The 24942-nt window shown below is 41.7% G+C and overlaps 1 protein-coding gene across 2 annotated transcripts in view; it reads right to left on the reverse strand.

Annotated features, from left to right (window-relative positions):
* LOC138739800 (solute carrier organic anion transporter family member 3A1-like) overlaps positions 1–24942 on the reverse strand; it is a 345875-nt gene that overhangs the window by 53714 nt on the left and 267219 nt on the right. For both annotated transcript variants that reach the window (XM_069892356.1, XM_069892360.1), the window contains exon 6: positions 10009–10207. In XM_069892356.1, the coding sequence (XP_069748457.1) occupies positions 10009–10207 (199 nt within the window). The remainder of the gene's footprint in view (positions 1–10008; positions 10208–24942) is intronic.

The raw sequence follows: 24942 nt of genomic DNA on the forward strand, positions 1-24942 counted from the left end.
ACAGGCTAGGCATCGAGCTACATCACACCATGGCCTATCACCCACAGGCCAATGGGCTAGTCGAGCAATTGCACTGTAACCATAAGTCAGCACTTAAGGCCCGCCTCACCGGCCTGCCTCATCGGGTGGATGAGCTGCCTTGGGTGCTCCTGGGCATCTGCTTGACACCCAAAGAAGATCTACAGGTGTCATCAGCTGAGCTGGTCTATGGTGCACCGCTAGCCCTAACTGGTGAGTTCATCAACACACCTCACAACCCCCAGCAGTCACCACACGGTTTACTTCCCCACCTCCGTGCCTAGTTGGACTCCTTCACACCCCCACCGGCGCCCAGACATGGCGCACGGGCCTCTTACATCCCCAGGGAGCTGTACTCTGCAGAGTACATTTTTATCAGGTGGGGTCCATCCACAGCACCTCTACAAAGACCATACAAAGGGCCATACAAAGTTGTCCAGCGTTCAGGATCCATTTTCACACTGGACATCGGTGGTAAGAGAGAACTGTTTATGGTGGACAGGTTAAAGCTAGCCCACCTCGACCCCACTGAACCAGTAGTTGTGGCAAAAAAGGACATTGGCGCCAGTTCTGGGGGGTGGGGGGGTGTGTGGCGGTACGCCATTAAGCAGGCGAACTGGCCCCACTTGTCATGGTGGGGCACCCATCCAAAATGGCGCCATCAGGTGTTTCCTCCTGACCTCGGCACCAGGCTCAGAAGCCCGCGCTTGGGGACCCACGTGACGCCCTGGTGATGTCGGGGCCCCCCAGCACGGTTCTCAGCCAGGTCCGGGCTGGGAGTATAAGACCAGCTAGGCAACCTGCAATAAATCAGTTTTTGCTCACTGAACTCAACCCGACTGGTTGTGCGATCCTTCAGTTAGCAGTGTAGCCGCCGCTACAGCATGATGACCTGCAAAGTCAGGAAATCTAAAATGAAAACAGAAATAGCTGGAAATACTGAGAAGAAAAGGCTCATCTGCGATGAGAGAAAAAGAACTAACATTTCATGTTGAAGACCCTTTGTTTTGTAAGAACTGGGAAGAAGACAAAAGAAGCTTGCAGGGAACGGTGGAGGGATGCCTGTTGAGATAGAATCATAGAATTCATGGGAATACACTGCTACGGAAGTAAACGGAAGTAAACGGAAGCAGTTAGTGAGAACATAGACAAGAGAATACAAGAATCACAAAATGCAGATCATGTCCTCCACCCCTGGGGGGTGGGAGAGAGAGGTGGTGGAGAAGTTATAAAGCACACAGGGAACTCAATAAAGAAACAGTGCTAAGATCACAGATGGACAACTGATGCAGAAATAGGGTTACCTGAAGTTGTAGCATTTAATATTAAGATCAGAGGGCTGCAAGGTGTCCAGCAAGAAGATGAGGTGCTGTTTCTCAGGCTTGCATTGGAGCTCATGGTAACAGTGCTGGAGGCCGTAGACCACTTGATCAGAATGGGAGCAGGATGGAGAGTTAAAGTGGCAGGCAATAAAGAACTCGGGGCTGCTCCTGCAGACGGAGTGCAGCTGTTCCGCGAAACAATAATCTAATCTGCATTCGGTCGCTTCAATGTAGAGGAGACCGCATTGCGAACACCAAATTTGAAAGAATGCATGAGATTTCGTAAGATGCTTTACTGAAGCGAAAGGTCAACGTGGACTTGAGGCAAAAGGCGTGTTTCCATGCTGTGTGACTATAATGTCCAGGCCCCAGAGACAGCAGTGGAGGTTATCATTTGATCTTGGGTCACTGGAGCTGTTGGGGAGTAATTCAACTTGGTACACCACTATAGGGGGAAAGATACTATTTTAGAAAAGTAAAAGACTGGCAAGAATGTGCAATAATGGAAAGTTATCCTGTAAGTGCAACAAATAATTAGGAAAGCACAGTGTCTCTATGTAAAAATCTATTTTTACAAAAGGATTGAAGTGCTCAAGTTTGATAGATTCTCGGTGAAACCACACCTCAACTAAAGTGAATCATCAGTAAATTATCACCTAATTACATGTACAACACAATGAAACAACATTTCTCTGGACCATGGTGCACACACATTCAATAATCAGTTCATAATAATCACATACATAAAAATATAATTTAAAATAAATATAATTGTTTTTGGATAATTTACTCAATTACAGGTTCATTAATCTCACAGCCTGCGGGAATAAGTTATCTTCCAGCCTAGCAGACTTGATTTTAATGGTCTCTTGATGGCAGTGGGTCAAATGAACTGTGCTGGATGGAAAGGTTCTTCTATAATTCTATAGAAAAAAATGTTGTAGCTGTCAATAAGAGGTTTCCCCTGTTGGGTGAATCCAGGACAAGAGAGGGCACAATCTTAGAATTGGAAGGTACCCATTTAAAACAGAGATGAGGAGAAAGTTCTTGAGCTCGAGGGTCATGGATTTGTGAAATTCATTGCCACATACAGCTGTGGAGGCCTGATCATCGGGAGAGCTTAAGGGGGAGATGGATAGGTATCTAATTAGTCGGGGAATCAAGGGATATGTGGAAAAAGGCCAGAACTTGGAACTAGATGAGAGAACAGTTTAGCTGAGGGCAGATTTGCAGATCAGACTCAAAATGCCAAATAGCCTGCTTCTGTTCCTTTGCCTTGTGAAATTTGATGATCATGGGTAGTGGTGTTGGGTTGTGTAAAAGGGAGGGAGATTTAAATCTTGGCTGAGTGATGTACTAACAGCAACCTCACACTCAGTGTCATCAAAACCAAAGAGCTGATTGTTGACTTCAGGAGGAGAAAACCAGAGATGTACGATCCAGCGATCATTGGGGGATCAGAGATGGAGAGGGTGAGCACATTTAAATTCTTTGGAGCCACTATGTCCGACGACCTTTCCTGGACCTAACACTTGAACGTCATAGTAATGAAAGCACGTCAACACCTCTACTTTCTCAGAAGTTTGCAGAGATTTGGAATGGCATCAGAAACCTTGGCAAACTGCCACAGATGTGAAGTGGAAAGTGTGCTGACCATCTGTATCACTGCCTGTTATGAGGGTACCAATTCCTCTGAACAGAAAGCCCTGCAGAAGGTAGTGAACACAGCCCAGTAGGTCATAGGCAAAACTCTCCCTGCTATCAAGAAAAACTACAGGGATCCACACAACCCAACACACGTTCTGTTCTCGCTGCATCCATCAGGAAAGAGGTACAGGTGCCACAAGATTCGCACCACCAGGTTCAGGAACAGTTGCGACCCCTCCACCAGCAGACTCCTCAACAACACACTCAATCAGGAACTCATTTAAAGGACTCTTACTTTGCACACTATTTATTATTGAATAATAAATCCATTGGAGAGGACCTGCAGAGAGTGGGGAGAGGAGACACAGCATTCCTCCACAAGGTTCTATCACCCATTCCAACCACCGACAACTCTATACTGGCTTTTAAAAGGCCTGTTAAAGGAGTTGACAGTGGTCTATTTCCAAGTCCTGCAACCACAGAATCTGGCCTCAAGATGGTGGTGCTTGTGTTTGGCAGCAGCCTTGTGGGGAAGCAGAAGACTAGCGCAGGGCACAAGAAAATATGAAGATCAGCCCCCGCCCACAATTTCAGAAAGAGAACAGGAGGAGGCAGCCTTATGGGTTGGTGCCACAGAGGCAGTCCAGTGAGGTGCTCAGCGGCTGAAGAACACATAGGAGGTGGGCTGTTGGTGACTCGAGGTGAGAAACCCATGCAGGCTGCTGGTGACAGGTGGTCAAAGGGCTTAGACCAGGCTGTGGGCTGCTGGAGACAGGCTGAAGGGGTACCAGGTAGCAGGACGAGGATGTGACAGGGCGCCAAGGGCTTCCTCATCGTGCCGGGAGTTTGGATCAAGTGCTCAGGTTGCCAGTGGAGGCTGTGGGAGCACTGGAGATAACTCCACAGACTCTGCAGCCAGACACCCTTCCGGGACTCTGGGGGACTCTCTTTTGCTTTTCTTTCTCGGACTGGAAGGGGCACTGGGCAATTTCTGTTGATGGGGAATCTTTGTCTGCCTTATGATAGACTAAAGTCAATTTCATGTAATATTACACTTGTTTTATTACATCTTGGATCTTGAATTTCAGGCTTATTGTCAGAGTGAATCATGACATCACATACAACCCTGAGATTCTTTTTCCTGCGGGCCAGGCAGAATTACCTCTTATTGGTAGGTAAAAACAAACCAACTCTACATGATGTAAACAAATGTAAACAGCTGACTGTGTAATACAGAGAGGAGAAAAATGAAAACAATAAAGTGCAAAAGTAAGAGTCCTTAAATGAGTCTCTGACCGAGTGTTGTTGGTGGAGGGGTAGCAGCTGCTGTGCCTGAACCTGGTGGCGTGAGTCTTGTGGCACCTCTACCTCTTTCCTGATGGTAGCACCAAGAACAAAGCTTCTGATGGGTGATGTGGATCCTTGATGATTGCTTTCCGATGACACCATTCACTGTAGATGTTCATGATAGTGGGAAGGGGTTTGCCTGAGATGGTCTGGGCTGTGTCCACTAAATCTTGCAGGGGTTTATGCTTGCACATAATGGTGTTCCCATATCAGACCGTGACGCAGCCGGTCAGCACACTGTTCACCACACATCTGTAGAAATCTGATGTCATACCAAACCTCCACAAACTCCTGTGGAAGTAGAGGTGCTGGCGTGCTTTCTTAATGATACCATTGGTGTGTTGGCTCCAGGAATATCCTCCGAGATAGTGACTCCCAAGAACTTAAATTTGCTTGCCCTCTTCACCTCTGATATCTATAAAGTTCTTAAGGGTTAAGACAGACTAAAGGGTGGTGGATCTGTGGAATTCTTTGCCACAGGAAGTAGTTGAGGCTGGTTCCTTGTCAATATTTAAGAGTAGATTAGATTTGGCCCTTGTGGCTAAGGGGATCAAGGGGTATGGGGAGAAGGCAGGAACCGGGTACAGATCAGCCATGATCATATTGAATGGTGGTGTAGGCTTGAAGGGCCAAATGGCCTACTCCTGCACCTATTTTTCTATGTTTCTATAATCCTGCAATGATCACTGGATCATGCACCTCTGATTATCCCTTCCTGGAGTCCACATCAGCTCCTTCATTTAGGTGACATTGAGTGTGAGGTTGTTGTTGCCAAGCTGCAGGCTGACTCATTTCCCCTTTTTATATATTGCCCAGTTTGTTTGCACTTCCTTCTTGATTACATTTCTCTCTTTTCCTGAGTACACCTTTTTTTTATTTGCGCTACCAATAAGTAGAAATTCTGCCTGGCTTAGAGGGAGAAAAACAATCTCAGGGATGGATGTAACGTAATGTATGCACTCTGACAATAAATCTGAACTTTGAAATTTGAAACAATACCATGTGGCAGAAGTGACTTTATGTGTCATTATTAAATAAAGACAGTGAGAGAAATTGTAAAATTACAATATTAATTACAAGACGCATTTTTCAACTCTAGCATTGTATAGTGTTAACACTAAAGGTCAGTCATCATAATGCCAAGTATACAGAGTGTTATTCTTCATGCACGGCATGGGGTTGGATGAGTTTTTTTGGCCACAACTCTTTTTTAGTTATTATTACTGGCGTCCCTAATAGAGTTGTCCATTATTTTCCACGGACCACTCAGATATTGTGTTGCTCTCTGCTGATTGATTTATCAATGGCTCAGAGTTGCCTGATATTTTGTCAAATGAACCATAGGCTCATCTCGGAATAAATTACCCTATTCAGTTGTTTTAAAACATGGCAGATCTAAAGCAAGAGAAAAATAGAGGGGACTATCCAGAACATGTTTCTGTAAATTTTAAAAACTTGCTCCTTTGCCTTAGACACATTTATTAGTAAGCTCTACCTCTATTTCACTGGATAATGAAGAGTTTTCTTCCGGAACATTTTTGGGTGTGTTTTATGGATTTTGGGCTGATGATCAGAAAAAAAATCACCCTTACATTTTCTTAGCACATTCGGTGTTTTTGATAAAACCTATTTTGTGGTTTCCTGTCATATTTTAAGTCTGCTCGTATATTGCCCAGAAAGCAAGTTGTTTTGGTCAGTCCAAGAATGCCTGAGCATTCACTTGGTGCAGGTGCTATGCAAATGTTGTCTTAGATGCAGACAGGCTATGAAAGCAGCTCACATGCACAGTTGCTCTGCATTACATTGATGTAATGTAACGCACAGCATCAGAGATGGAGAGAGTGAGGAAATTTAAATTCCTGTGAGTCAGTATTTTGGAGGGCCTTTCCTGGACCCAACATACAAATGTGATCGGAAAGAAAGCATGACAGTGCCTCTACTTCCTCAGGAGTTTGCAGAGGATTGGAATGAGATTGAAAACCTTGGCAAACTTCTACAGATGTGTAGTGGAATGTGTGCTGACCGGCTCTGTCAAGGCCTTGATATGTGGGCACCAATGCCTCTAAGTGGAAAGCCCTGCAAAAGGTAGTTGTCACAACCCAGTACATCACTGGCAAAACTCTCCCATCGTGAAAATCTACCATTGGAAAGCAGCAGCAATCATCAAGGATTTACGCCATCCAGGACATGCTCTGCACTCATTGCTGCCATCAGGAAAAAGCCATTAATGCCATGAGATGTGTCACCAGGTTCAGGAATATTTGCTACCCTTCCACCATCTAACTCCTAAACAACAAACTCAATGAGAGACTCATTTATGGACTCTTACTTGGCAAATTACTTATTATTGAATATTTATTTTCTGTATTGCACTGTCAGTTTGCCCTTCCTTCCTATTTACATTCCTCTCTTTTATATATGTATGGCCACTGGAATCGCAGTGTACAGAACAAAATAACCACACAAGGCATTTCTAGAGTGAATTAGACGGATTTACTCTTCATCACCCACACAACCTTTTAAAACCACAAACAATGAACTCAACACATGCCGACGTCATCATGCACTGATGTCACATGGCCTGTATGATGTCTCCTGGGACTTGTAGGTTTGTCTGTCTTTTAGGTTGTCGACCTCTGTGACAGATTGTTGGCTGCTGCAGTGAGGAAGACTTGTCCACATAAGCTGGTTTAAGCCTGTCAATAGTGAAAGACTGTGGCTTCCCTTCAATGCCCAAAGTACAGGTCAACCGAGTTTGTCTGAGTATCCTATAAGGTCCTTCGGAGGGCGTTTGTAAAGGTTGACCAAGTGCTCCCCTTTGGACAAAGACATGTTCACCTGGTACCAGTATAGCCAGAAGACATTCCAAAAACAGCAATAATTACTCCGTTTGGGTTGTTCGAATTTTTACGAATGCCATTCGGATTAAAGAATGTCGCTCAATCATTTCAACGGGTGATGGATGCTGTAGGACGTGGTATGACCAATGTCTTCATTTACCTCAACAACATTTTAGTCACCAGTGGGACTAAGGAAGAAAATTTGGAACAGGTTTGTACACTTTATTCTTCTTCAAAAGTTTGGACTGACCATCAATCCAGGTAAATGCGGTTTTGGACAAGAAATTATTGATTTTGGACAAAATTTTCGCTCCATGCAAATTAGCCAAGAATTCCTGAATATGAGGTATCGGATAATGATCAGGGATGGTGGCATCGTTAAGCTGCCTGGAATCTCCACAAGGTCACCAAGCTCCATTGTGTTTTGGGACCATATGTAATGGAGATGCCCAGGGACTGTCGGACCTACGAATTATGCCTAGTTCCTCCATCTTGGCAAACTTTTCCTTAACTAAGCGCAGCTTCTCTGGAGACAAGTGATGTGTTTTTGCATGGATAGGAGGGCCCTTAGTACAAATGTGATGAGTAACATCGCGTTTTGCAGTGGAGGCAGAAAATTGTAGGGTAGTAATCTCAGGGAAATCTTCCAACAATTTGGAGAATTCATCTACTGGTTTACTTAATGTTTGGAGGCACAGAACAGGGGTATAGGCATCTGCCAGAGAAATATTCTGAAAAATAGTTCCATCTATTAGCCAATGCCCTTTTAAGTCAATGAGGAATGAATGAACCCAAAGAAAATCTGCTCCCAGCAAAGATCGGAATACTGCTGCTATAATAAATGGCCAAGTGTAGAGATGATTCTCAAATTTGACAGTCATCTTCCTGGTGCCAAAGATCGGAATGTTGGAACTGTTAACTGCTCATTGTTGGAGGTCTGGGGTAAGGTTGGGTATGTCAAATCCAGTGGGTGGAAATACACTAACTTCTGAACCTGTGTCCACCAGGAATTTTTGCGGGGTCAACTGGTCCCATACATACAGTAGGGTTGCAGGTTTCTTGCCAACTGCCGCAGGCCTTACAGATTGGCCTGGGCATTTCCTGCAAAAGGGCAGGGCGGAAGGCACTTGCGGGTATTTACTCCCCAACGCCTGTGGTAATAAACACCAAGACCAGGTGTCCACAGGCTTCTTGCTTGTCTTGGGGTTTTGCCTGTTTGTAGGGAATGATATGTGACACAGGATCAATATCAGAGGGGTTGGTTGTGCAGACTTGTCTTTCCTTCCTGTGCTTTTTAGCCACTGCCACTACAGTCCTTGGGTCTTCAAATGAACACTTGGATAACAAGAGCCTAATATCATCTGGCATTCACTCTAAAAAGAGCTGCTCGAATAACATATTGGGCCTTTCACCAGCTGCCAGGAACAGCATTTCATCCATTATTTCTGAAGGGTCGTGGTCTCCAAACCAATTGAAATGTAGTAGTTTGGCTGCCCTTTCCCTTTGGGACATACCATATACAAGTAATAAAAGTGCTTTGAAAGCATCATACTTACTGGTACATGATGGATCCTGTAGGAAGTTGCTGTCCATCTTAGCAACAGCCTGGTCCAGGGTTGCTAAGATGTCCAATTCGACTTTGCGAAGGTAAAATTGTGCTTCAGCCTGTTGGAACCACATTTCAGGCTCAGCTGGCCAGAAAGGTGGTAGCTTCACAGCAATGGTTGCAGAGTCCATGTTTGTCTAAAAATACATTTTTGGACTCATCGGGGTCACCAACTGTGGCCAGTGGAATCGCAGTGGACACGACGAAATAACTACGCAAGGCATTTCTGAAGTGAATCAGATGGATTGGCTCTTCATCACCCGTGCAACCCTTTAAAAGCCCAAATCTCACGCCTGACACGTGCTGACGTCACATAGCCAGTTCAATGCCTCCTGAGAGTTATAGTGCTGCCATAACACTACTGCATACATATTTTTTTTTTTGAGTACAGTATTTTTGCACAATTGATAAGTGGAAATTCTGCCTGACCCACAGGTAAAAGAATCTCAGGGTTATGTGTTGTAATGTAGGTACTCTGAACTTTGAACATCCAACTTTGAATCAAGTTACACAGTTGGTGTAGCGATTAGCGTAACGCCTTTACAACATCAGCGATTGGGACTGGGGTTCGAATCCTGCACTGTCTGTAAGGAGTTTGCACATTTTCCGTGTCTGTGTGGGCTTTTCTTGAGGTCTCTGGTTTCTCCCATCGTTCGAAAGTACCAAGGGTGTAGGTTAATTGAGTTGCCAACCTTTTAATTTTTAATTTAGACATACAGCATGGTAACAGGCCATTTTGGCCTACGAGTATGTACCAGGGGCGTACGTTAATTGGGCGGCACCTACTCGTGGGACAAAATGGTCTGATACCATGCTACATGTCTAAATGTAATGTACATTTAAGTTTATAACACTGGAAACAGGGTCCAAAGGCTACTGAGACCAAGACTAGTAAAAGGATCTAAGGATCCACCAGAACGAGAGTTCCTGGAATTGACAATTCAGAAAGGCTAATGGACTTTTGCAGTTGGTTGAAGGGGACTGTAGTGTGATAATTGTGAAAGAACAACAAGCAAACACCTTAAAATTGTCCTTGACCAACATATGAAATTGTTCATTAGTGGGACAGCAGCATTAAAGGTTGAAGCATTAAGAGTAAATCAGAACCCAGAACGAGTATCTGTGGAATGAACTGTTTCTCCAGTCATCACCCAGAACTCCTTTAAACTGACCTTGCATTAAACAAATGCACAAGAAAAATGCTTTGATTTTATCATGTGCTTCTTACCTGTTTTTATAAGCAACTGTTGCACCAGCAAATGGCCCCGTTTCACACCCCAGAAACAGCAACATAACATATGTAGCTGTTGACAGCATGTTGACAGTCATGGTCATTTTGATGGCTCCCAGTGGAGTTAGGCTCATTTTCTTCAGCACAAAGCCACCCAAAAAAATTCCAAGGCACACACAAGGAACTGCCGTGACTCCTGGTGAGAAAAACACAGGAGAGTCAATGAATCACACTTGTGTAGTACAGAGAGCACAGAATGAGATATGAAACACCTCTGAAAGGTATCCCATGCACTAGAAATAATGTTACTTCACTTGAAAATCCATGGACATTAACAATGGCGTCATAAACTGTAGAATATACTACTGTATGCCACTCACTGGTCAAAGGAGGCTAGGATAGGCTACAAAAACCATTCCTTCAGTGTACCTAGCTGCCTGAACTGGACTGGAAACAGATTGGGTTCACCTTACAAGGAGGTTGAAAGAAATATTCAAGATCATGTCACAAGCCCAGAGGACCCCAAAACTCAGCAGCAATAAATGTTCACCAAGATGAATGGTTTTTTAAACAAAAGTTGCTTTTAATTATCTTTAAACATTAAAACAGGATCAAACTTTAACTTATCACTATTGACTTAACTAACCTAACTTATCCCCTTTCTAATTCTAAGCGAAAGTGTATGTAAGTTCAGAAAAGTTCTTTGATTCACAGTCCAATCTCACTTCTCATTCCTCCAAGTTCACTGGTTGCAGGTAATTCTTATACTGTGCACGGAATTTAACATTTATTAATTTCATCGGGCTTTGGTGCTTGAAAGGTAAATGGTTACTGCTTAGGAAGGTTCTTGTCAATTTTCAGAGAGAGATTTGTTGTTCCTGATCCCTTTTAATAAGCCACATCAGTGTCTTGCTGAAGAAACTTGTTCCATTAGGGTTTTCCAGATGATAACCTCTTTCTTTCAGGTCATCACCGAGTTCCTTTTTGTTTCTCTTATTTCAAGTGAAACATTAGGCAGCCAGTCCTCTCCTCTTGCATGAACCACAAAGCCTTTGACCAGGCTGAACTAAGCACTCACAACCATCTTCCAAATGGGGTTTTTCCACACGCTTGCCAGCTTGTCCTGTTCCAGTCCCAGCTGCTGCTGCTGACTGTAAAACTACAGAACTGACCTCTCTCTCTCTCTCAGTGAAAAAACTGTTCAACTCTCTCTGCTTGCAAAAACCACATGACCCTCTTAGAACAGGAAGCTGCAGACAGCCCCTATGGCTCTGAAATACTCCTCCAGTCTCTTTCATCTGTTGCTTTTCAAAGCAACAATCCATTAGTGAAGTCTGTTGGGCAATCCCCAAAGTTTCGCAAAGGCCCCTGTCTGGCTTGAGCACAGCTCCAAAATTTTAAATGAGATCCATTTTGAAGTGTTTGTATGTGACCTACACTAAAAAACCTGCCTCAATTTATCTCCCAAAAACATATCTATGTACAATACAAACACAACATAATCTGTCACACTTTCCCCTACAAAGGAATTTTAGCTCGAGTGAAAATTCAATTTTCAAATTTTAAAATCACTAAAGTGATAACAAATCACAATATATAACATGTTATAACAATGTGGAGAGTATATTTTTCTACACATGATCAATTTTAACATCTTGACAAAAAATCTGCTATTGCATTACTTGTACTTCTGCTATAATTAATTTGCAGATTATATTCTTGTAATATTAAACTCCAGTTTAACAATCTTACGTTTTGATTTTTCATTTTATTCAAAAACACCAGAGGATTGTGGTCAGTAAATATCACAATTAGTTCATGAGAGGTATTGAGATATACATCAAAATTCCGCAGAGCAAATACTATAGATTACAGTTCTTTCTCAATAGTGGAATAGTTCCTTTCATCAACAATGAATTTTTTTGAAAAGAAGGTCAATTTCATTAAGTTTTTGTAACAAAACTACACCTGCTGCCCTCTCACTGGCATCCACTGCTAAAGAAAATGGCCTGTCAAATCAGGAGATTTTAAAACAAGGTAATGGCATAGCATTTTCTTTAAATTTTCCAAAGCTCTCTGACAAACTTTAGTCCACACAAATTTCCCACCTTTCTTCAAAAGGTTGGTTAAAATAAGTGCCACCTCAGCAAAATATCTGCAGAATTTTCTATAATATCCTGCCATTCCTAAAAATCTTCTCACTGCTTTCTTGCCATTAGGAATAGGAAACTCAGAAATTATATTCACCTTAGCTTGAATAGGTGCTCCTTTGCCATGACCAACTACATGACCTAAGTATGTTACAGTCGCATTTGCAACTTTACTTTTTGATAAATTAACAGTTAGGTTTGCATTGGATAATCTTGCAATTTGTCAAATTCCCTTAGATGTTCTTCCCATGTGTCACTTTTCATGACCAAGTCATCAATATAAGCATCTGTATGCATTAACCCTTGGATTACTGATTAATAATCCTTTGTTATGTTGCAGGGGCATTTTACATGCCAAAAGGTAACACATTATACTCATATAAATTGGATGGAGTCACAACAGCCAAAATATTCTTTCCTCTCTGAGGAAGTTAAAGGCACACACCAGTAACCCTTCAACAAATCCAACTTAGTAAGCAATTTAGCTTTCCCAATTTAATCAATACAGTCATCTATTCTCAGAATAGGATAAGCATCTGTTTTAGTTACTGAATTAACCTTCCTGTAATCTGTACAGAAAGGAACAGTTCCATTTGGTTTCGGTACCAGAATACAAGGAGAACTCCAATCTGAGTTTGAAGGTCTAATAATATCAGTTTTCAATATATATTCCACCTACTGATCCATGATTTTACTTTTATGAATGTTTATTCTATATTGTTGTTGTTTTATTGGACTTGCCTCTCCCACATCCACATCATGATGAATCATTAATGTCCTTTTTGGCACATCAGGAAACAAATTTGTATATTTCAAAATTAATACTTACAACTGCATCTGTTCTTGCGACTTAAAATAGCCTAACTTCTCCTCCAAGTTTTCCAAAATTGCTGAGTTCGACAGGTGCACAGAAACCATGCTTTCTTTAAGGTTACCCTCACAAGATTCTGCTTCCATAATCTTATGATCCACCTCTTCCTCAACTCTGTCAACAACTGACACCTTTGATACAGATTGTTCTTCACTACCCTTATCCACATAATAAGGTTTCAACATATTTATATGACAAGCCTGAGTTTTATTCCTTTGATCTGGAATGTTAACAATGTAGTTAACATCATTCAGTTTTGATTTAACTACGTATGGTCCAGAAAATCTAGCTCTCAAACGATTGTCATGTGCTGGAAACAAAATTAAAACTTTACTTCCTGTTTTAAAATTCATCACTTGTGCTTCCCTGTCAAATAAACGCTTCATTTCATCCTGAGCCATTTCTAAATTCTCTTGAGCCAAAGTCCACACTTTTTATAACCAATCTTTAAATTTAGAAACATAATCCAGCAAGTCCAACTGCACATCCTCATTAACCCACTGTTCTTTTATCAGCATTAAAGGTCCTCTAGCCTGATGTCCAAACACAATTTCAAAAGGGCTGAACCCTAACGAATCCTGCACAGGCTCCCTTGCTGCAAATAACAATAAGTGAATGTCACTCTTTTCCTTTCATATTTTATTTGTCTTTCATCATCCTCCCTCCATTTATCAGCTACTTCTAACTCAGGAAGAAATTAATAAGTTGGTGAATGCTGGTCCTTGCTGTTATTGCTTTTGTTTAATCTATAAGGGCAACCTGACGACATTGCCATTTACCTATCAGAAAATAAACAACTTGTGGCAGGAACTCAGCAGGTCAAGCATGAGCTGTTGGGGGGAACAAAAAAAAGACACCGTGCATGGGATTGAGGGTGGAGAGGGCAGTGCAAAGAGGAGAGGGGATGGGTGAGTTTAGGGGACAGGAGGAGTAATAGGTGAATGGAGGAATGAGGATGATGGGCAGGTAGACCCAGATGGGGAGGGAGAAGGGTGGAGTCAAGAGGCAAGTGGGTGATAGATGGAAGCAGACAAGGTTAACGAATGCACATGGAGCCAGTGGGAGGAGGAGAGGGTCTTGAAACAAAATGTAGGCAATTCCATTTCACCCCACAGATGCTGCTCACTCTCCTGCTAGCCATTTCTACCTTAACCCCCTCCCCTCAGTTGGGAAGTTCCACTATTTCCAGAGGCAATCTCCTAGAATCACATTTCTTAATGGGCTGTTCAGCTGTTTTGAACATATCTTGTAACCATTGACCTTTATGGAAATAAAACAGTTATTAAACATTAAACAGACTTCTTTTGTGGAGTGACAAGTGCCATCAGAAACAGCAGGAAAGAACCCTACGTGAAAATTTTAACGAGACATTATGCAGGGTGATAGAGGGGGAGAGGAAGGAAGCAGTCTGGACGGAACGTTATCAGCTTGTCCTATTTTTGACTGAAGGGAAACATCGGGCTTAACTTATTTCATACGTGAGGAAAGAACACTTCATAAATCTGCATTGTAACACAAACATGACATTATAAAAGAACAAGAAGTAGAGTTTCTATATGATGTTAACTACTTTGCAAATATGTTGGCCCCATGGAACAAAACCTCTTACAAAAATTGTTAATAATTTCCTCCAAACGGTAAATTAATGCTCAAAATATATGGAAGGCGTTTATCTTAAAAATTATTTTCCACACCTTAATGGATTAATCTGGCATTATTTGCCATACCTTGCCCTGTTTGGTAAGATCTCTGAAGGCTGCAAAAAGTAGCAGCTATAGCCATGCTCATCTCAGGCTTCAACTTCCCTACCATTAAAGATGTCTATGTGGGGGCACCTATGTGCGCTGCTGCCTCAAAATGGCGGCCAATGTCGCAAAGGGCCCCCGTCACCCTGGTCAACCTCTCTCCTTGCTGCTACCTTCGGGAAGAAGGTACAGGGAGCCTAAAGTTTCTTTCCGATGCCTGTCAGGTTCTTGAACTCTGTCCATAAACTAATTGGACCACAGAAAGATAGACCTGAACTATTTAAAATGCTTCTTGCACTAATGGTAACTGTGAATACTTGTTATCCCTTTCCATACTTGGGTAATTTAGATTATATCATTACACAGTTGATTCTTTTTAAAACAGAAGTACCTGTCTAGTCATACAGCATGGGAACAGGCCATTTCAGCCCACGAGTCCATGCCACCCAATTACACCTGATTAACCAATACGCTTCAAATGGTGGGAGCAAACCGGAGCCCCCGGAGGAAATACATGTAGACACGGGGAGAATGTAGCAACTCCTTACAGACAGTGCAGGCTTTGAACCCCAGTCCCGATTGCTGGTGCTATAATGGCATTGCTCTAACTGCTATGCCAACCAGGCCACCCTCTTTGGCTGTAGCAAGTAAGAATTTCAATGCATATATGTACATTTTACTTATGCATATGACAACAAATATTTTATTACCATGTGAGAATTTATCCTGCATTTGACTAGGGTAGTAATTGTAGAGAAAGCAGGCTGAGAAACCTGCTGGATTTCAGAATAAGACTGCACCATCACAATGTAGATATTTATATAAACCACCTTACAAAATAAATAAAAATAATGCAAGAAAAAAGTCAAAGGAAGGCAGTGTCTGTGGTTCATCGATTATTCGAAATGTAATGGCAGAGGGGAAAGAAGCTGTTGAAAGCTTGTAGCCTTTCCCCCGAAGGTAGGAGAGTGAAGAGGGAATGGCCTAGGTGGTGGGGGTTTTGAGGATAGAGGCTGCTTTTATTTCCCTTCATTTATTTTACTGGACGGGATAGCAGTCATAACATTACACATCTTCTCTCTCTTTGGGAGGCCCTGTTCAGTGATAGAATTGACTGCAAATTAATTTGTCGTTGGCTTCTTTCTCTCCCAAACATCTAAAACTATAGAACCACAGAACACTACAGCACGGGAACAGGTCCTTTGGCCCATTTGGTCTGTGCTAAACTGTTATTCCACCTAGTCCCATTGAATTGCACCGGGAGCATAGCCCTCCCATCCATGTACCTACCCAAATTTCTCTTCAATGTCAAAACCGAGCCCAAATCCATCAATTTCACTGGTAACTGGTTCCACCACCCTTTGAGTGAAGAAGTTCTCCTGAGTATTCTATTTAAACATTTCACCTTTCACCTTTAACCCATATAATCCAGTTCCTCAGTGCAAAAATCCTGTCTGCATTTACCCTCCTACAAAAAGCAGGAGGTTCAACCCCTGATTGCTAGCACTGCCGTGGCATTTTGCTAACCAATGCACTAAACATGCCACAACGCTTCTTGACCAACTTCGGATGCAGGTCTTGCCAATGCAGTCAATAAGACAGCATCCACAGCCTTTTCTCCTTTGACTTGCCTGGCAATCTCCTTGGAAAGCTCTTTAAGGTTGGTTAGACATGACCGACCATGCAGAAAGCCATGTTGACTATCACTAACCACCTAGGCCATTCCCTCTTCCTGTCTATCTTCGTGCTTATCCAAAGAGAACAAATACCTCCTAGTAACTTGCCCCCTAAAGCTTACTGGCCTATAATTTACCAGATTATTCTCAGAGCCTTTCTTAAGTAACAGAACAACATTAGCATTCCTCCAAACTTCTGGCAGCTTATTTACTTGTCATTTGTGCTGTGCTTATGCATAATGTGTTTACTTGATTTATTTATGCCCAGTGCGGTCTATTGTAATTGTAAAGCAGCTCCCACAACAGTAAGAAAACTGGGATAAGTTTGGAGTTGGATAGGAATCAGTGTTGGTAGATGTGTGAGGCTAAGGGCCTTTATAAGCAATAGCTCATCCAGAGTCTGGATGACTGAACAAAAGGAAGCTGCTCTGTTACTCTATAACTTTAGAACACAAAGGATAGAATAGTATGTTGCTAGGCCCCTCAACTTGCCTCATCATTCAGTATATTTCTATCTCTCCACATCTTTTTATGCCAATTTTATTCAATTCCCCAAAATTTCAAAGATTTACCGACCTCCTCTTTAAACATCTCCAAAGATCTCATCTCTACAAACCTCCAAGGTAGAGAATTGCAGAGATTCACCCCCCCCACCCCCCCACCCACCGTCAAGAAGAAATTCCTATCCACTTCAGCTTTAAATATCAATCACAAAAATCCATTACAAACCCTCAGGTTCACTGTTAAAATCCAACTGTATTTAAGTGAGGGAATGATATCAACATTTTTTAAAGGATTCAGAATTTTTAAGATCCATGTTGGGCTTCTCCTAATGCACTTCACCTTACTACTTCACCATTGCCTTCTAATCCTTTCTTTCAAAAGTACTTACACTGTTCCCCTCAATGTATCACTGCTGCTCGGTCTGTAGTAGCAATTCTAATGACTCTCATGTTTCTCCAACATTTTTTATTGGACTTTTCATTGACTTATTTTACATTCATGTCCTTGGTTTGGAAACCCCATGAATGAAATCATTTTTTTTCAAGACATTTACTCTATTAAACGTCTGCATAATTTTAAATTTGTGTGGTTCCCCTTGTCTAGGTGAACCTTTCTCTTCACTGATCTTCCAGTTTCTGCTTTAACTCTCCGAAATCTATGCTCACCAGTCTCCGCGGCAAGACATTTCTGATCAGACTTCTGTTGACAGTTCATCTGAAAGGTCCCCGAGAGAGACCTCAGCTCTGGAATTCCCTCCCTATGCCTTGACTTCTTTGTCTCCCTTTCCTCCTTCATATCTCCCCATCAGCTGCCAGAACATCTTGTCATGTGGGTGATGTCAAACTTCTTTTTGTTAACACACCTGCAAAGTGCTTGGGAGTGTTTCACTAAATTATAAGTGCTAATAAGTGCAAGAGGGTGTTGTTGCTGAAGAATAATCCAACTCTCAAAACACACAGTGGTATCTGTTATGTCTCTGTGTTACATGGGAGGCTTCTTAAATGACTTAGAGATGCAAGATTCAAATAACAGACGAGACTTGACTTTCTGATAACTTTCACCATCTCAGGAAACTCTTCATACACACATATACATTTGGCCCACAATGGGGCACTACAGTTACTAAAGTGAGAAGGGTGTATTCTTACGCAGTTACAAAATAGTTCACATTATCCTGACTATATAACAGTATCAAAATGCTTTTCATTTAATAAGCAGTAATTTGGTTTAACTACACAATATTCCAATATTTATTCAAATGACATTGATGGAATTAAATGTGAATGGCTTTGATGGAAATGAATGGGTTCTAAGAGGTGGAAGCAATTTGCTTTGACAGAATAATATGTTCATTCCAATAAAATAAATCACTCCTCAGTGCTGCTTTGGTTCAAGAAAAATCAGTGGAATTTTGGGAACAATTCTTCCAAATTTTATCAGAGATTCTTAGGAATAAATTGGAACTGAGCCCTTTTATTGCTTTGTTTGGTTATTCTCTAGGGGAAAATATTTCCTTGAACTTAATTTAAAAAAAGAATAGTAGCCAGACAAACAATTTTGATAAAATGGAAAGACAGCTTAGCACCCACTCAGGTGCAATGGGAGCAGGACATTATGTCTTGCTTGAGTTTGGAGAAAATTAGATACAACATTAAAGTGATTAACATTGAATTTGAAAAGATATGGGGCCCACTCACGCACTATTATCATAATTTGGATGCATAGGCAGGGGTGCTCTGGAGGTTTCCTGTCCGATGTCCGGGAGCCAGAACTCAATTCTTTACATATTATTTGCTGATGACCGTGTTTACTGGTAGGGGCAGGATTAGAATGGGGTTATTTTTCTTCTCTTTTTTATTTTTCATTATAAATCGAAGAAATTAGTCCAACAATGTATATGCCATAATATTAGAATATGAGGTTAAGTTTTTATAAGAGAATTTCTTCTTTATTTGAGCATTGTGTTCAAGACAATGTATATAAATCACTTAAGATTCATATTCAGTATCGCATTACATAAAAGTTATGTAACTAATATTTAGACTATAACATTTAATATTTCTCTCTACCAAATCAGTAAAAATATTTTTAAAAGAAAGAAATAAAAATCAGTGAACCCAGAAATATTAAATGCGGCCTGTTAAAATAACATTTTAATCGCTACTGCAGCACACAGCTACGGTCATGCCAGTTTCAGTTTAAATTAAGTTATATTTCAAAAATGTCAGATCAGATACTTTGTAAAATTTGTATATATAAAAATGAGCTGCAATCTTCTGATGGCAATATCACATTAGAGATCTTATTCGATGCCCCATTATCAATATAAATAAAAGGACAGCAGAAGCTCCTGCTGCAGCAGATTTTCATTTAAGCTATTACCATGGCAACATGATTATACTGGAGAAGGCATGTCAGAAAACCCAGCATCCACTATTCCAGAAATAATGCAAATATTCAGAAAAATTCTTCACTTTAAATATGATTTTTTTTGAGAAATGTTTAATTCACAGCCCTAAGATGTAGGCGACCTGGTGCATGGTCTAATGTACAATTTGCAGCCGAAAATTAAGGCATATAATAGGAAGCTAGAATGTGATACCGATCACTTTGTCCAATATTGTTGGAAATGATCATTTCTCGAACCAGACTTGCCTGCAGATATTAAACCTTTGCATCTGATTTTTGAGGCATAGGGTAGTTAATGTGAAATGGGTCCCAATTTGTCCTGGATTGGTTTGAACAGTGTTTTTTAATTAAAAATGAGGCAGGTGAAGAACTTCCTTGGATCAAGTTTAATCCTTGGATGCCCGAGGCTCTGGAACTTCCAGTCTAGCAGCTATTGAATTATGTTCAAACACAAGGGATCACGTTTTGAGGCAGAGATAATCTGGAATAAAACAGAAAGTGCTGGAAGCATTCACCTGGTCAGGTTGGGATCTGTCACCAGAAATAGTTTGGAATTTACTTCTGACCTACTGATAGGCTCTGTTCCTAAATAGTTATTTCTACGCTTTTTCTTGATTCCCTCAAGTAATGGCACAACTCCCAACCCCAAGAATTGATATTGGAAACCGATGATGATAAACATGGAAGGATAATGCACTGTTGTGTAGTGAATCCCTTCTCTCAGTTGTTAAGTGTCTTAAATCCTTTTGGTTTTGGGGATGAATATAAATCTCTTCCTACTATTTTTATATGGATGTAAATTCAGCAATTAAGCAGTACATGGACGTAGACCAGTGGTTCTCAGCCTTTTTCTTTCCACCCACATACCACCTTAATCAATCCCTTACTAATCACAGGGATTACTTAAAACGGCATGTGAGTGGAAAGAAAAAAGTTGAGAACCACTGGTGTAGACACTAACTTGTGAAGTGTGTGCATCAAAATCTGCTGGACATATTGAAATGTGAATGGATCTAAAGCAAAACTCCTTACCATCCTGTCAAAATATGATATCAGCACAAATGATTGTGGGAAATTGCACCCAATATTTCAAAGTTGAATACTGCATTTCCATATTTGTACTTTAAATGTGCAACCTAAAGAATTACTTTCTTTTTCAATACTCCAGGGATTCCCAAGCAAACTCACGCCATTGTCTCACTGAGAAATCTTGAATCACATTGTAGAGCGCGTCGAAAGAACCAAAGACTTGTTGATCTAAACCAAGGCTTTTATTAACTAAAAGACTGGAGCATATCACAAGTAGGTCGACCAGTCCAGAATGACCTCGTCTGGCGAGGAGCAATCCTTTAAGACCTGCCAGTAGATGTGGATACACTCTCAGCCAATCACAGTCATCCTACACTACAATCTGTACATGTACACGTTGATGATAGAATCTATACTATCACACACAGTAAAGAACCATACTGCAAAAACAAAAAACTGACTAATACCTGCTTTAACAAACCCTGCCGGAGAAAAAGCAGTGTTGACAAGGAACCTTGCAAAACTGCAGGGGGTACAAAATGGCACTTACTTTCCCTGTATCTGTCCACTTCCATGAAGATGAAGTGCTTTTAAGAAACCCCTGTGGTATCCTGAAAACCCAATTTAAATGTGAAAATGCCTCTCTGGCTCGGAGGGACAAATCAACACTTGTTTCTACATAAAGTAACACTACGTTCGTGACTCAGAGGAGAAATAAAAAATAATAAAGTTCTCTTCCACCAGTTTTTTTGACCAATGTTGATACCAACTTCATGTTATTCAAGAGATCAAATTTTCAGGCATGAGCCAAACTTGCATGCCAGCAGCTTTGGAATCCATAAAATAATTTCTTCCAACATCATCTGAGCCATGAATTAAATGTACTGATCTGTCTATCAAATTGACGAGTCTGTTCCAGTCAAGAAGCAGGAGAACCAGTTTGTACATTTACCTTAATGTTGCTTTCCTGTGAGATTCTATTGGGAGAAGGGATAATGGATCAGATAAATCCATTCTGTAATATTCCAGAGAGAAACACACAAACTGAAGATGCTGGAATTCTGAGTAAACAATGAGAAGCTACCTAACCCATCGAGTTCCTCCAGTTCCTCACTGAGATGTTCCAGTGTTATTTAAACATTGTCGATGACTCCTTACATCATATCCGGTAAGGCCCTCATTGGCTGGAGATTAGAGATGGGAACAACTTCTGTCATCCACAGTGTGGCTCCAAGACCACGTCCCCGATGTGTTGAGGTAAAACAGGTGACTGGACTCCAGTTTTCCATAAGTCCATATAAGTGGGGACATCATTGGATCATTCGGCCCCTAAATCCTGCTCCATCCTGCAACTAGATAATGGCAGATTTGACCCTCCTCAAGTCAATTTTCATGTCCCTTCCCCATAAATGTGAGAAGGGACTTTGAATGAGAAGAGGAACATTTAAAAAGTGCCAAGAAAGGCTAATTAGCTAGAGCCAATACAGTGAAGTGAAGCTCAAGTGGAGTGGCCATTGTGTGAGTGGCCCAGGAAAGGAGTGGGAAGTTGATGCTTTGGTGAGAAGAGGCTGAGGCCAGAGAAGCAGGTAAGAAGGGTAATTTTTTTTTCTTTTGTTATTGGTGATTTGGTCTTGTTACACGTAGTATAGTATAGGAGTAATGGCAGATACAGCAGTGGAATACTTCTGTAGGATGTGGGGGAAGCTGAAGGCTTCCCTGATGACTACACATGTGGGAAGTGCAGCCATCTCCAGCTCCTGATAGACCATATTAAGGAACTGGAGCTGGCTCTGGATAAACTGAGGATCATCCGGGAGGCTGAGCACATGATTACTCGCAGAGTGAAGGATTCAGCTAATAGATTGGTGAACATCAAGAGAAGTAAGGCAAGACTGAAATTAGAGCAGGGTCACCCTGTGGCCATTCCCTTCAGCAACAAATATACCCCTTTGAATACTGCTGAGGGGAAAGAAGTATATGGACAAGGCAGCAGCCAGATAAATATCACTGTGGACAGCTCTGCAGAAGGGAAGGGTGAAATCAGGTAGAATGATGGCAGATACAGCAGTGGAATACTCCTCCTGTAGGATGTGGGGGAAGCTGAAGGCTTGACTCAAGGGTCAAGGAAACAGAGAATAGGTTATGTGGCCACAATAGAAACTTTAATGTGTGCCTCTTGGGTGCTTGGGTCAGGATGTCCCTGACTGGGTGCAGAAAATTCTTGAAGGGGAGGATGAGCAGTAAGAGGTCATAGAACATATTGGTTCCAATGACATAGGACAGAGATGGGTAGAGGCCCTGTAAAGTTCCGTTTAGGGAGTTGGGAATGAGACTGAAGACCAGGACCTGCAAGGTAGTCATCTCTGGATTGCTCAGAGTGCCACAAGCTAGGAAGATCAAAAAAGGAAGGTAGCGCTGACAAATGAGTGGCTGAGGAGATGGTGAAGGGGGCAGGGTTTCAAGTTCTTGGATCATTGGAACCTCTTCTGGGGATGGGGTGACGTGTGCGTGGACGGGTTGCACCTGAACTCGAGGGGAACCAAAATCCTGGCAGGAAGGTTTGCTAATACTGTTGTGGGGGGGAGGGGGAGTTTAAACAAGATTCTCAGAGGGGTGTCAAGCAAAGTGAAGAGCAAAGGAAAAGGCAGTTGGTACACAAGTAGAGACAGCCAGTCGGGAGTGTGTGTGGAAGGACAGCCAAACAGGACAAAATGCAGTCATGAGTATGTTCCAATGCAACAGGGAGACAGAGTCAAAAAAAAGTCACAAATACAGGGCTAAAGCTTTTGTATTTAGATGCACACAGCTTAAGAAATGAAGGGGATGACCTTGTAGTCCAGCTACAGGTTGGCAGGTATGATGTGGTGGCTTAAGGATGGATGTCATTGGGAGCTGAATATCCAAGGATACACTGTGTATCAAATGGATAGGCAGATAAGCAGAAGGGGTGGGGCTCTGTTGGTAAGGGATACTATTGACTCATTAGAAAGAGGTGACATAGGATCAGAAGATATAGAACCATTGTAGATTGAGTTAAGGAAATAGCAAGAGTAAAAAGACACTTAGCATTTATGAACAGTAGATGGGATGTGGACTACAAATTACAACAGCAAATAGAAAAGACATGTCAGAAGGGGAATGTTACACTGTCACAGGGAATTTTAACATGCAAGTAGATTGGGAAAAACTAGGATGGGATGGGATCTCAAGAGAGAGAATTTGTGGAATGCCTACGGGATGGCATTTTAAAACAGCCTGCTGATGACCCCACTTGGGGATAGGCTGCATTGGATTGTGCACTGTTTAATGTACCAGAGGTGATTAGAGATTTTACGGTAAAAGAACCATTAGGGGGCAGTGATCAATGTGATTGAGTTCAAGTTGAGATTTTAACAAGCAGAAACTAAAGTTGGATGTCAGTATGTCAGTGGAGTAAAGGGCATTTCAGCATCACACGAGAGGGACTGGCCAACGTAGACTGGAAGGGGCCACTTGTAGGGAGGATGGAGAGCAGCGACGGGTGGAGTTTCTGCAAGAAATTAGGAAGGTGCAATATCGATGCAAACTAAAAAGGAGGAAATATTCAAAAGGAAAAATGACACAACTGTTGCTGACAAAGGAAGTCAAAGCCAACATAAAAGCAAAAGGAGGAAACAAATTAGAGGGAAGACAGAGAATTTGGGAAGTTTCTAAAAACTTGCAGAAGGTTAAAAAAAATCACATAAGGAGGGAAAAGATAAAGTATGAGAGTAGGCTAGCAAATAATATCAAAGAGGATACAAAAATCTTCTTCAAGTACATAAAGAGTAAAAGAGAGGTGAGGGTAGATTTAAGACAACTAGAAAATGATGCTGGAGAAATAACAATGAGAGCCAAGGAGATGACAGAGGAGCTAAATAGGTATTTTGCCTCCATCTTCGGCATGGAAGGCATTAACAAAGTGCCAGATGACCAAGGGAATCAGGGAAGGGAAGGGAATTGAGTGCAGTTACTACTTCAAGAGAGAAGGTGCTCAGAATGGTCTAAGAGTAGATAAGTCTCCTGGACCAGATGGATTGCACCCTTGGGTTCTGAAAGAAGTAGTGGTAGAGATTATGGAGGCACTGGCAATAATCTTACAGGAATCAATAGATTCTGGCATGCACCTGGAGGACTGCAACATTGTAAATGTCACCCCACTGTTCAAGAAGGGAGGGAGGCAGCAGAAAGGAAGTTATAAAATTATAGCCTGATGTCAGTAGTTTGATGTTCGAGTCGATTTTCAAGGATGAGGTTACAAAGTGTTGGGAGGCATATGACAAGATAGACCAGGGCCAACATGATTTCCTTAAGGGAGCACCTTGCTTAACAAACCTATTGGAATTCTTTGAAGAAGGGACAAACAGCCTGGATAAAGGAGATGCAGTGGTTGTTGTTTAGTTGGATTTTTCAGAAGGCCTCTGACAAGTTGCTAGACATGAGGCTAATTAACCAGAAAAGAGCTCATGGTGCAACAGGAATCATAGCGTGGATAGAACATTGGCTGACTGACAGGAAGCAGAAAGTTG

The sequence above is a fragment of the Narcine bancroftii genome, chromosome 1 (assembly GCF_036971445.1).
Source record: "Narcine bancroftii isolate sNarBan1 chromosome 1, sNarBan1.hap1, whole genome shotgun sequence".
NCBI classification, from domain to species: domain Eukaryota; kingdom Metazoa; phylum Chordata; class Chondrichthyes; order Torpediniformes; family Narcinidae; genus Narcine; species Narcine bancroftii.